This window comes from Schistocerca nitens, chromosome 1 (assembly GCF_023898315.1).
Source record: "Schistocerca nitens isolate TAMUIC-IGC-003100 chromosome 1, iqSchNite1.1, whole genome shotgun sequence".
Classification (NCBI taxonomy): Eukaryota; Metazoa; Arthropoda; class Insecta; order Orthoptera; family Acrididae; genus Schistocerca; species Schistocerca nitens.
In genome coordinates this window covers 826,431,199-826,445,666 of record NC_064614.1, presented here as the reverse complement: position 1 = coordinate 826,445,666, position 14,468 = coordinate 826,431,199, and the positions used below count along the sequence as shown (strand labels likewise).

At 40.8% G+C, this 14,468-nt stretch overlaps 1 protein-coding gene across 1 annotated transcript in view; it reads right to left on the bottom strand.

Annotated features, from left to right (window-relative positions):
* Window positions 1-233: 233 nt before the first annotated feature.
* The window catches only part of LOC126205577 (uncharacterized), a 326,088-nt gene continuing 311,853 nt past the window's right edge, over window positions 234-14,468 (bottom strand). Inside the window, exons 6-7 of the mRNA XM_049938872.1 lie at window positions 354-478; window positions 234-244 (exon numbers count right to left, since the gene is read on the bottom strand). Of these exons, the coding sequence (XP_049794829.1) occupies window positions 234-244; window positions 354-478 (136 nt within the window). The remainder of the gene's footprint in view (window positions 245-353; window positions 479-14,468) is intronic.

The window sequence follows — 14,468 nt, the reverse complement described above, 5'->3', positions numbered from 1 at the left end:
GAAACTCGAGCAGTAGGCGGAGCGAGAGTCACGTGACAGGCCACGCGACTTTCAGCCTTATTGCATTCGTTTTATTGTTTCACCAGTACTAGTCCGGTTTTTTTCTAGCCACACCTCGTATATACATGGAAAGAGATGAAATAATGGACTTTACATATCATGTACAGTAATTTCAGAGAAACATGAAATAAATTTTCGATAATTACAAAATTACTTTTATTTACATAAATTTTTCAGTCATCACCTGAAAGAGAAACACACAAAATTTTTCACTTTTCAGTACTCACATATTTAATCACAGTCGTAGGCACTAATGTGATCGTCCATACGACACTTTCACGAACACATTGTACATCTAGGGCGCGCAGACAGTTCTCCATTATATTTTATTACAAAAAGGAAAGAGTAGGATTCACTTAGATCATGTCGTCTTCGTCCACTACAGCTTGTAGGCTGCCTTTCTGAAGCCTCCAGGTTCCTGAGAAACAGATAACACAGCCTAAGCTTCTGTTGTCAACTTACATCTAACGGAGGATAAAACATATTTTAAATTCTATTTTCCTTCAATAGTTTCAATAATCGAGAAGATACCAGGAAGAATTTCTTGTATTTTTTTATTGGGATAATTGTTATTAACTTTTTCAAAATGATTATTAGCCATTCATTACATCATAAAACATTTCACTTCATTCATAAGTGTAGATAAAAAACTTTGCAGTTCTCTTTTCTCTTATACATAAACCATAGCTGTTGTGATCTGAAGGTCAATTTATGTTCGTAAATAGTGACTTTTGGGCTGGTTTGTAATTTATTTTATTGCTTTAGATGTTGATTTACTTAGAAAATGGAATAATCTTTGTAAGTTTTTTCCTTCCTTTGGCTCAGTTATCATACAGATTAGTATGCCAAAGAAATCAATTGTTTGACAGCAGTTACTTTGCTTTGTTTCACTCACAATTAAAAAGCTGTCTTTATTATACCATATCCATACTTTACGATCTGCATTTTATTTTGTTGCCTGTATTTATCTGTTAATTGACCACCTGTCTTAAGAAAGATTAAGTGTTTTTCAAACCTTTTTCCGAGACGTGAGGGAATTGCTCATCAATTTTTCCACAATTTTCCACCATTTAACCATATGTGTCAGTCCACTGACTTCATTTCTCCTGTTTCTCCCCATTTTCATTTATACATATACACTCCTGGAAATTGAAATAAGAACACCGTGAATTCATTGTCCCAGGAAGGGGAAACTTTATTGACACATTCCTGGGGTCAGATACATCACATGATCACACTGACAGAACCACAGGCACATAGACACAGGCAACAGAGCATGCACAATGTCGGCACTAGTACAGTGTATATCCACCTTTCGCAGCAATGCAGGCTGCTATTCTCCCATGGAGACGATCGTAGAGATGCTGGATGTAGTCCTGTGGAACGGCTTGCCATGCCATTTCCACCTGGCGCCTCAGTTGGACCAGCGTTCGTGCTGGACGTGCAGACCGCGTGAGACGACGCTTCATCCAGTCCCAAACATGCTCAATGGGGGACAGATCCGGAGATCTTGCTGGCCAGGGTAGTTGACTTACACCTTCTAGAGCACGTTGGGTGGCACGGGATACATGCGGACGTGCATTGTCCTGTAGGAACAGCAAGTTCCCTTGCCGGTCTAGGAATGGTAGAACGATGGGTTCGATGACGGTTTGGATGTACCGTGCACTATTCAGTGTCCCCTCGACGATCACCAGTGGTGTACGGCCAGTGTAGGAGATCGCTCCCCACACCATGATGCCGGGTGTTGGCCCTGTGTGCCTCGGTCGTATGCAGTCCTGATTGTGGCGCTCACCTGCACGGCGCCAAACACGCATACGACCATCATTGGCACCAAGGCAGAAGCGACTCTCATCGCTGAAGACGACACGTCTCCATTCGTCGCTCCATTCACGCCTGTCGCGACACCACTGGAGGCGGGCTGCACGATGTTGGGGCGTGAGCGGAAGACGGCCTAACGGTGTGCGGGACCGTAGCCCAGCTTCATGGAGACGGTTGCGAATGGTCCTCGCCGATACCCCAGGAGCAACAGTGTCCCTAATATGCTGGGAAGTGGCGGTGCGGTCCCCTACGGCACTGCGTAGGATCCTACGGTCTTGGCGTGCATCCGTGCGTCGCTGCGGTCCGGTCCCAGGTCGACGGGCACGTGCACCTTCCGCCGACCACTGGCGACAACATCGATGTACTGTGGAGACCTCACGCCCCACGTGTTGAGCAATTCGGCGGTACGTCCACCCGGCCTCCCGCATGCCCACTATACGCCCTCGCTCAAAGTCCGTCAACTGCACATACGGTTCACGTCCACGCTGTCGCGGCATGCTACCAGTGTTAAAGACTGCGATGGAGCTCCGTATGCCACGGCAAACTGGCTGACACTGACGGCGGCGGTGCACAAATGCTGCGCAGCTAGCGCCATTCGACGGCCAACACCGCGGTTCCTGGTGTGTCCGCTGTGCCGTGCGTGTGATCATTGCTTGTACAGCCCTCTCGCAGTGTCCGGAGCAAGTATGGTGGGTCTGACACACCGGTGTCAATGTGTTCTTTTTTCCATTTCCAGGAGTGTATTTCGACGCTTCTTTCTCCGTTTTCACCTCGTCAGCCTCACACCACTTCCACACATCTCCTTTAATTAATATTAAAACGCTTTAGCTTGCCTCTGGAGGCACTACATTAGTACCGTTTCTTACCTTCAGACAACCTTACTGAAAATTATTAATTTATGCAGAGTCTAATGGTTCAGATTTTAGGAAATTCAGCTTTAATAACTTCTCTTAATGCAAAGTGTTGCGTGTTTCTTAGTTACTAACTCTTTTTACTGATCTTATTTATTACTTATTTACTTTAGCCGTGCTTTTTCTATTACTGGTGCTCAAAAGTCACTCATTGTTATTTTAACCTTTAGAATTTACTCCAGCAAACTATCTGTCACATTCTTTTGTAAGTCATCCTTTGGTTATGGTCATGTTCAGGAATCATTCCTATCACTAGGAAGATATTACAAACTAATAGCATATATACAACATGAAGACATATATTCCTTACTTACTACGATAGGACAGAAGAAGGCAATGAAACGTGAAAGGGAAATAAAATTTCATAGAGCTGTAACCGCACAGTATGCCATGCTGTGTATCCGCCAAAGAGTGGCAGACTGCCTACAGAAACTAGTATAGACAGAACAGAAGAAGGGAATGAAACTTGAAAGGGAAATAAAGTTTCATCTAGTACGCCTAACTGTGTATACGTCAAAGAGTGGCAGACTCCCTACGGAAACTAGTTGCTGTCTTTTTAAATTTCTTCAGATCTACAATATGTCGTAGACCTAGTTCTTTCTTACTCTTCGGGTACTGGAAGTGGTATGCGTTTGCATGAGGCTTACTTATTACGCTGAATGGTCCTTGATAAATATGCATAAACTTCTTCGTTTCCGCTGAAATTTTCCTAGATTTGTCTTTAGTTTTGACCAATACTAATTCACCAATGCTAAAACTAGTGGGGGAAGCTTTTGCGTCTTGCCTTCGTTTTCTGTTCAAGGCTCTTTTACGTATGTTTGCCCTAGCTTGTGTCTTCTTCTCGTCTCAAGAGCTTCGAGTTAGGACCGGAAAATCAAGCATGTTTGAAATGACATTATGCGGTTCCTGATTAAACAGTTCACAGGGAGCAAAGCCTGTGGCATCACGTTTAAGATTATTGATAGTTTCTTCAAAATTTTTTATATGATCGGCCCAAGTCGAATGCTTCTTGGCACAGTAAGTTCTACACAGTCTCTTTATCTCACGTAATACTCTCTCGCTCCTATTCCCCCGCGGAAAATACGCCGAGATACTTACATGGCGAATACTACCCTTTTCAAGACATGCCTTAAATTTTTCAGATACAAATTGAGGGCTATTATCTGATAGCAGATTCTTTGGCTTGCCAACCTTTACAAAACAGTCCTTTTCTAACTTGCCTACAGGCATTTTGGCATTAGCTCTCTTTATCGGATATACCTTCACATATTTGCTAAAGCCGCCAATCACCACAAAAACATGGGTATATCCTCCTTTAGATGTCGCGAGGGGGCCAAAAAGAGTGGCTACTCATAATCCCAGTGGTTCATTTGGTTCTACATGGTGCATATCTCCCTCTACTATACTATTTACCACAAGTATCTTCTGACAAATAACACAGGATGCTAGACGTCTTGCTACTCTACGATGAATGTTATCGAGAATAACTTTCTCACTTAATTTAGCAATGTATTTCTTGGCCCCATAATGGCCATATCGTAGACGCACGTAAATCGTAGACTCACCTCAGATGATGTTGCCCGCAGCTGGCAACGAAACGTCAGGGAGAAGTATTTCTACTATTGGACCACGGCCTCTTAGCCCGGAAGTTTTAATTACTGAAGACGCCGGCCGTGAAAGCCTACACGCTATGATTGCACGTAAATCTATTAGCACATCCACATGTTATGAAGGAAAAGATATTTTCCGTTCTGCTGAATCTAACTTTCTTCTTCGGAATAAAATTCCTTTATGTAGGCAATAATATTGTGCTGCTTTTGGATAATTAGGGCCTCTTAAATGGCTTTTTACTAACCTCAGTTGATCATCATCATTCTGCTCCCGTCTTAAGTTTTTAAATATTTTCTTCAAGGCACTCTCCTTCTTGAGCTCATGTATGGCCAATATGCTTACTTCATTTCTATCCGCTAAGGGAATTTCGGATTCCCTGCATAACTCAGCACTTCTTGATAGCCCATCTACTACCAGTTTGTTCTTTCCTTGGATGTATTTAATTTCAAGGTCGAACTGCTGAAGGTACATAGCCCACCTGGTTAGTCTTGGATGTCTCAGTTTGCATGTTTTTTAATATGTAAGTGCCTTGTGATCACTATAGATCATAACCTTGTGCCCTAACAAATAATGCTCGAACTTCTCCATACCAAACACGATGGCCAGTGCCTCTAATTCCGAAATTCCACAATTTCGCTCAGCAGATAGCAGTCAATGACTCGCAAAAGCGATGGTTTTATGAAACTCTTGGTCGCTTTATGTTTCCATCTGAAACACCTCTACTGCAATCCCATAACTACTTGCGTCAACCGACATGCCAAAAGGTCTTGAAAATTCTGGATAGTGTAAAAGTGGACTATTTATCAAATAGTATCTTAATTCTTCGAAAGCAAACTGGCACTTGAGTCCAAACTGATGGGGTATTCTTCTTCAACAAGTTGAGTAAACAAGACGCATTAAGCAAGGGATCTTTAACAAAACGGCGGTAGAATCCGAACAAACCGAACATTGACCTGATCTGCTTTTTATTTCGGGGCGCTTCAAATTTTCCATGACTGATAATTTGGAGGGATCAGGTAATATACCATCCCTGATAATTTCATGCCCAGGAATTTTATTTTGTCTCTTACACATTCAGTCTTCTCTAATTTCAATTTCATACCTCCTTTTTCTATAGCTTCTAGCACTCTGTCCAGTAGACTGATATGTTCTTTCCATGAGGGAGTTGCCAACAATATATCATCTACATAAATAGTTACCTGATCTAACAGTTCCCGCCCAATACATGAGCCATTACTCTTAAAAAGCCACACACATAAATATTTAATCCAGATGGGACTACTTTATACAGGTAGCACACTCCTTCATACAAAAAGGCTGTACATTTACGTGATTCTTTCGCCAGGGCCAAATTCCAGTATCCACAAGCTATGTCCATAGATATAAGGTATCCAACTCCTCGAAATTTTTGTATTAGCTCGTCCATATTCTGGGGACAGTCACTCTCTCTTATTATAATTTCATTTGATCAGCGCGCATCCAGTAATAATCTAACACTCCCATCACGTTTAGGCACAACAACAAGAGGATTATTATATTCAATAACTGCTTTCTCAATGACACCCAATGCCAACATAAACTGAATTCCTTTCTTAACCTCTTGTTTTCTTGAAACATGTATCTGATCAAGTTTCTTGAAAAATAGCTACCCAGGTTTTACATTCAAACGGCATTCATATCCTTGAACTTCACAAGGAGAATTCTAGAATGCATTGTGATGATTGGTTAATACTTTCCTTAATTCTACTCTTTGTTTATCCGAAATATGATTTGTTGACTGTACCTTTGCCTCTATCTCTTATAGGATATAGCTCCCTCCTGCATTATCATCTTGCACATTATTACTGAATTCAGCATCTTCATGCAAGTATAATTTATTCCTCATCACCCTGATAGGCATTTCCCAGGTTTCATTATTACCTCCTACATAACTTTCTATAAAATGCTCTTTTATTACCTAAGAGTCAGGTAAGGTTAAAACTAAGTTTTTCTGTTCAAAATCAATCCTCCCCTGAGATTTTATTAAGAAATCTGGGCCCATTAATATATCAACACTTAAACCAAGCACGATTAAACAAGGATGATCTATTATAACGTCACCTATACCAACTGGTATCACGGCTTTGTGTTGTACTGGTCTCTAAACTTTTCCAGTAGCACCTACTGTTTTCAAACCACTTACTTTCATGGCAGTTAATTCACTCTTATTAGGAATAGAATCAAAAAATACTTGGGACAAAGCACTTGCTTCAGTGCCACTGTCAAGACGACAACGCATTGTTACCCCTGATAAGTTAATTTGTATAACATGGTGAGTTATTTTACTCTGAACAGGTTTCTCATAAACATCTTCTAATAAATCCTTCTCAATTTGTTTCCAGCTAAAGTAGTTTTGTTCAGCTGCAAGTACAATTACACTTAGATTCTGGGGTCATCAATATCTACATTTTTAGCTGCCTTTTCCAACCTGTCCACCAACTTTAAATCAAAGTACTTGATGACATCCTCTACTTCCGTTTGCTGTACATCAGCTAAACTATTCCCTACCTGTGAGCAACTGCGTCTCTGCACAACATTGTTACCTATAATACTGTCATCAGCTTTTACAGTTTGTGGCAAGTCAATACAGCTATCAGGTCCCTTGACCACATTATTATTGCCACCCCCTTCATCCATCAATTCCTCCTCTTCAAAGCTTTGCAAAACTGACACTACTTCCTCTACTGCAACTTTAACCTTCAGATTGCCAGCATTGTCCAAGATGCAAGCCTTTACCTCATCTTCGTCCATATCAGATTCAGACCCGTTAATTTCTTCCTCCTTATTATCTATAGCATGTTCTTGCTCTTCTTTAACCCTTTTTTCTAAAGCATCCAAAATGCTGTCAACTATATTATGAGAGTGGTTTAACACAACAGTGGTACTGTCTGTTCCTATTTCATCATCCCTGTTTTCTGTTTGCGTGTGTTGGCTGACTGTGGTCTGTATTTTTATTATTGGTTATGATAAAACTGTTTCCGCCTTGTGAGCGCGAGTTACCTCATAGACGGGATTTAGTTTCCTACACGCGGCCTGTTGGGTTCATTTGATACATAATCAGATAGGGTAACATTTTGGTCACCGTCTTGTCTCACCGGCACATTATTTACATTTCTGCTTTCTTCATAATAACTGTTGCGAAAGCGTGGTGACTGTCTACCTCCTCTTCCTTTACCACGGCCTTGATTACGACAATTAGACCTTGTATCCCGAATCCCCACATTTCTAATATTCACGTTCCTACTGTCATTATTTCTGTTGTTTAAGTGAGAGAAGACCCGTTATTATTTTGCATCTGCTCCTCAGCAGCATCTACTCTTTCTGCTCGCTCTAAATATTCAATGAACGTATCCACATTATCCCTAGGTGCGGTAATGATTCTCTTCTACCAATACCAAGCAGCTTACCTTCTTATCCCATGATAATCATTTCCGGTTACATCTTTTCTGTCAAATGTCACAGCTGTGAAACCCATTTCCTAGAGAACTCTTTTACTGACTCACGTCCTGAAGCAAACTTTTTACCACTCCAAAATTCTCTTAAAACATCGTTTTGTTTATTGTGTGAGCAATAATCATTGCGAAATGCAGATTTAAATTCAGCAAGAGTTTTGCATCTTACCATTACGTCATCTGACCACAGCAAAGCATCTCCTGACAAATGACTTCTTACGAAAGAAATTTTCTCTCGCTCTGACCATGCATTAGGCAAACCATCCTCAAAATCATTCCAAAACTCTAATGGGTGAATTTGTTTGTCAGGATCAAACGTAAAAACTGACAACATCCGATGAAAGCGGCGTCAACTGAAGTCACATGCTGTACGGTAGTATTACTAGAATTACCAGAGTTTACTCTACTTTCTGTATTAGTAATACTAGTACTTACATCTTCTACTTGTAGTTCTACTGCTTTCACTTTGTCAGAACATCTTTTGTCCACATCCTCACATAATTTCTCACAATCAGCTTTTACTTTTTTAATATCTTTTTGATAAGCATTTACTCTACTAGTTACTTTTTCAAATCGGTTAGAGCAAAGTTTGGATTCGTTGCCTATTCTTTCTGACAACCTCCCTTCCAGAAGTTCATCTGCGTCTTTGTAATCTTTGTGAACTTCGCTAAGTTCGCTTTAGAAAGTACTATGTAATTTACTTAGCTGTTGCCCTATTTTGGCTTGTAAATCGTGGTGGTTAGCATCAATTTTATAATTTCAACTACACTACTGGCCATTAAAATTGCTACACCAATAAGAAATGCAGATGATAAATGGGTATTCATTGGACACATATATTATACTAGAACTGAAATGTGACTACATTTTCACGCAATTGGGTGCATAGATCCTGAGAAATCAGTACCCAGAACAATCACCTCTGGCTCTAATAACGGCCGTGACACACCTAGGCATTGAGTCAAATAGAGCTTGGATAGCGTGTACAGGTACAGCTGCCCATGCAGCTTCAACACGATACCACAGTTCATCAAGAGTAGTGACTGGCGTATTGCGACGAGCCAGTTGCTCGGCCACCATTGACCAGACGTTTTCAGTTGGTTAGAGATCTGGAGAATGTGTTGGCCAGGGCAGCAGTCGAACATTTTCTGTATCCAGAAGGGCCCGTACAGGACCTGCAACATGCGGTCGTGCATTATCCTGCTGAAATGTAGGGTTTCGCAGGGATCGAATGAAGGGTAGAGCCACGGGTCGTAACACATCTGAAATGTAACGTCCACTATTCAAAGTGCCGTCAATGCGAACAAGAGGTGACCGAGATGTGTAACCAATGGCACCCCATACCATCACGTCGGGTGATACGCCAGTATTGTGATGACGAATACATGCTTCCAATGTGCGTTCACCGCGATGTCGCCAAAGACGGATGCTACCATCATGATGCTGTAAACAGAACCTGGATTCATCCGAAACAATGACGTTTAGCCATTCGTGCACCCAGGTTCGTCGTTGAGTACACCATCGCAAGCGCTCCTGTCTGTGATGCAGCGTCAAGGGCAACCGCAGCCATGGTTTTCGAGCTGATAGTCCATGCTGCTGCAAATGTCGTCGAACTGTTCGTGCAGATGGTTGTTGTCTTGCAAACGTCCCCAATTGTTGACTCAGGGATCGAGACGTGGCTGCATGATCCGTTACAGCTGTGCGGATAAGATGCCTGTCAGCTCGACTGCTACTGATACGAGGCGGTTGGACTCCAGCACGGCGTACCGTACTACCCTCCTGAACCCACTGATTCCATATTCTGCTAACAGTCATTGGATCTCGGCCAACGCGAGCAGTAATGTCGCGATACGATAAACCGCAATCGCGATGGACTGCAATCCGTCCTTTATCAAAGTCGGAAACGTGATGGTACGCATTTCTCCTCCTTACACGAGGCATCACAACAACGTTTCACCAGGCAACGCCGGCCAACTGCTGTTTGTGTATGAGAAATCGGTTGGGAACTTTCCTCATGTCAGCACGTTGTAGGTGTCGCCACCGGCGCCAACCTTGTGTGAATGCTCTGAAAAGCTAATCATTTGCATGTCACAGCATCTTCTTCCTGCCGGTTAAATTTCGCGTCTGTAGCACGTCATCTTCGTGGTGTAGTAATTTTAATGGCCAGTAGTGTATTCAGTTTTGAGGTCATTTCATCGTTTAACGCTCCTTTACTATACCTCAGTTCTTTATGACTAGATTCAGTCTTTCTTAAGTATGTGCTATTGGATTCCATTTTATCGTTTAGCCCTTTATTACTATCCTTTAATTCTTTACTACTGGATTCAGTCTTACTGTTTAGTTCTTTATTACAATACCTCAGATCTTTATGATGTGATTCAAGTTTAGCAAACAGTAACTATATTCAATTTGGTGTCTCTACATTGCCACTTGGCATTTCCATTGATTTTAAAGGAGTTTCTAGCATTCTCTGACTTGGCTGGATTTCAGATGTATTGAGCTCAATTTCATGATCTGATAACTTAATAATAATCATAAAATCATAGGAAATATTAGAATATTGTTCGCCATCTTTTACGAGAGCCTGAAAACTATTTCTGTGGCCAGCCAGAAAGTGATGGAGAACATACCGACCATAGTTTCCAGTCTGCAAGTCCACATTTTTGTTCAGCCCACTGAAAGAAATGTTCATATACTTGAAACGCGTATGTTCTGTAGTAGCGATGGCGAGCCATGAGAGAATCTCTGACCAGATAGTTATTTATCGTTGCTAGTCTGCGCTTGACCGCGCGAGTGTTCAGTTGGAGAGTAGTAGCGCGTGCGAGATGATTCAGTTGCGAGAAAGTTGTTGTACGTAGCCAGTCGCGACAGCATGTAGTAGCGCGCGAGAGACAGTCGCAGTTGTGTGTGTGGAATCGGTGGGTGTCGACATGGGACTCTGGTCAAGATTCAGGACGAGGTATATTTTTTAAATAAGGTAATGAAGCAGCATTGCGCTCATCTGATAATGTAATGCATCTTAAGTGTAATTAATTTGTTCAAGAATCACCCCAATAATAATTTTGTTTTCAAACCAAGCATTTTGACAAAACAAACATTTTTATTGAAAAAAAGTTTCCCATGCATTTCCTTAAAGAAAAAATTTACTTAAGTTCAAAGAATTTTTGCGATGCATTTCTTTCAGGCTATGGCGAAAAATAAGAGCAGATGCAGTTTTACTGAGGTAAGAATTTGAGTTTAATCAGGGCCTAAAGATCGACATTTCGGTCTATTTGCGTTTTCATTGTCACTGAGATTTCATTTCTTATTAAATTGACTTACATTTTTGTGGGGAGGTTACACTTGGCGACATCCGGCCAGGATCGTATTTCTTTGGGAATCTTCTAAGAAACAGTGAGATATCTGCTCTTATTTGCTTAAATATAATTAGCATTTGGCGCAACGCTTTTACTAATTTTATGACTTTCTTTCCTCAGATCATCGGCAATTCTTTGCTCTGTTGTATTTGTGTGTTTTTTTTGCATTGTGCTTATTTCTTTTGTGAATAATTTTGACTATTGTAAAAATGCCGCGAAAGACTGTGAATAGTGTATCGTGAAGTATTATGAACGAAATTACCGACTAAAACAACGTGACCCATAGTAATTGTGACACGCAGAGTAATGACGACAGTCCTGCGTTCACTGACAATCAGTGCGTTCCAACCACTAATGATGATTTTTGTCTTAATAATGAACAAACGAACTCGGTTATGTCCTCCATTGATTTGACGACAATTGATGACGCGGGGCGTTCTGTTGGAATGAGCGCTGCCCAGCTTAATACACCCGGTTTGAAAAATTCAAGTAACGTACAGACAAATTTTTCTAATGAAAATGGACGATGTACTGAAAGTACGACGGATTTATTTAATTCCGAAATAGTGACCGACAGTGTACATTCGACTGGCAAACCTTTTTGTAAATCTCAGAATAACCAAATGGTTACAGAAAGTGAGACAATTCCAGATCCACCATTAAACAGCACAGAGAATAGAAATGCTAATTTTGTGTCGGATCCAATTAGGGCATTATTGCTACAAATTCTTGAATCAAACAAACAACAGAGTGAAGTTTTCAAACAACAATTTAGTGAACAGGACAAAAAATTTAATAAAATTAATGAAAAACTAGACAACAATTATGAAAATTTCAAACAACTTAGTGAACAGGTCAGACAACAGAGTGAAGATAACAAACAAGATAACGAAAAACTCAAACAATACTTTAATGAAAAATTAGACAACAATTCCAGACAGCTTAGTGAACAAATTAGAGACGTTGCTGCGCAATGTCATGATACTAAGGAACAGTTGCGCGAGGAAATTGAGGCTTGTTCAAGAAAAAGTAGCGAAGAAATTAGGTCAGTTGCTCAGGAATTAAGGGAAATGCAAACAGCTGCAACAGAAACACTTAGAGATGAAATTAGCGGAGTCGCTAAACAATGCTCTGAAAAAGCTACACAATTACGCGACGAGTTTAAAGCAATGACAGCAGAACTTTCGCGGACAATGGATGCTAAGATAGACGCGAAATTCGACCAACAGAACACTCAGATTGACGAACGTTTTAATCACCACATAAAAAACAGTGATACGCGTTTTCGCAAATTTATTCAGGATCAAAATAAAGTAAAACGTCAAGTAATGGAAACAATCACTGCACAGAGACAAGAAGACAAACGTAAAATGTTTGCGAAAGCAAAAACATACGTAGACAACAATATTGCTTCAGTGTCCGACGAAATTAATACCATCAAACAGTCGAACGCAGAATTACATGACGAAATTTCCGATCTTAAATCGAAAACAGACACATACACAACAGACTTTCAGACAGTGACCGACAGACTTGAACAATTAGAACTAACACAGGATTCCGATGTCGTCAAAGCTGACGTTAAAAAACTGAACGAAACTACACGTAAATTGCAAAAACCGATTAATGCCTCTGATACTAAAACCGATGATCAGGTAAAAATACTGACTGAAAAATATGATGAATTGGCCAGTCGTATTGATGTTATCGAAAGTACTAATGACAATAAATCAGACGATACTGCACCGATTTCGTTTAACCAAACACCTGAATTCCAAAATTTACAGCAGACAATTAATGAGATCGATTCATCTAACAACACCTTACGTAGAAAATTGTCATGTTTACAGCAAGAGGTAACAGAGATAAAAAATGTTTCTGGGTTTAACACATCACAGCAGACGCCACTTAGTGAACATTTGTCAGACTCACGCAGCGCGTATAATTTAGGTAATCTATAGAGAGTACGCGACTTAGATTCAGAACAGACACAGACAAATAGATTCTCTTACAATCATGAACCTGTTCCATCATACAGAGACGATAATTTTGATTACAAACATTTTCTGTCAGTGAGAAAATTTAAAGTGTTTAAAAATGACAGAACACAGATTCATCCGCTAGATTGGATACAACAATTTAGCTTTATTGATACAACATCACATTATGCAAAAGACAATCGAAAGAAAATATTGTGATACAAAATGTTTTGAAATTAACATCATTGTTAGATACACAATGACCCACCACCTTATGAAATTAGTTGCGCAACCCATTCACGCAAGTTTGATTATAGCCCGCCGCGGGCCTAGTAATACTAGGGCCCGCGGCACCCAGCAGCCTCGCTCAGCGGCTAAGTCCCGTTCAAGGCCACCCGCCTATAAGGCGGCGCACACAGCCATACAAAACACCCACCCACCTCCCCAGGGGTCAGGACCCCTGCAACCCAAAGAAGAGAAAGATGCTTCAGTAGCTGATTTGTTTAGAGATAAGGAATTTGAAAGGAGATAAGGAAAAACATTGGAGATAAGGAATTACAAACTTTATTAGGAATGATAATATACAGTTACATCTCCTTGTACAACAATATATCTGGATAAAACACCGCTTATTTTACACCACAAATTAACTCTTTCACTGGTGTTAATCTTCCTTCTATTCCTTGTATACAAACAGAAAGCCTTGTCCGTTGTAACAACACAAGTACCATAATTTCTGTCTCCAACAACACCAATTGCAAATGTTTTATAACAGATAATGTCTCTGTCATAATAAGCCTCCAATCCCTGTAAAGGCTTGTCACTGCCTCTCACCAAAGCAACAGACATCCATGAATTGCCTGTGACAACTTCATTTGTAGTACAAGAAAACGTAATCTTACAGCCAACAAATGTTATTGGCCCTGCTAATATCTCCGTTTGAGATGTTGGATTTGGTGTCTCCTCAAAACTCAAAACAGTCTTGTAAACAGGCATTCTACTCCTCCTAGCGTATCTCCTGCGGCGGTACGGCATGGCTGTGTGCTGCGTGCTGCTGCCTGCAGTCGACTGACGCAGAAACAGGAAGCGTGCTTGAGAAAAAGAAGCAGCTTATTCTAGTTACTAACTGGCACTTGCTATGGGCAGGGTTAATCTAACTACTTAATTATTCTAAGACTAGCTACTCTGCAGCGTTACATGTGTGCCAGACAGAATACAAACCTACTGAAATTGGCCTGCTCA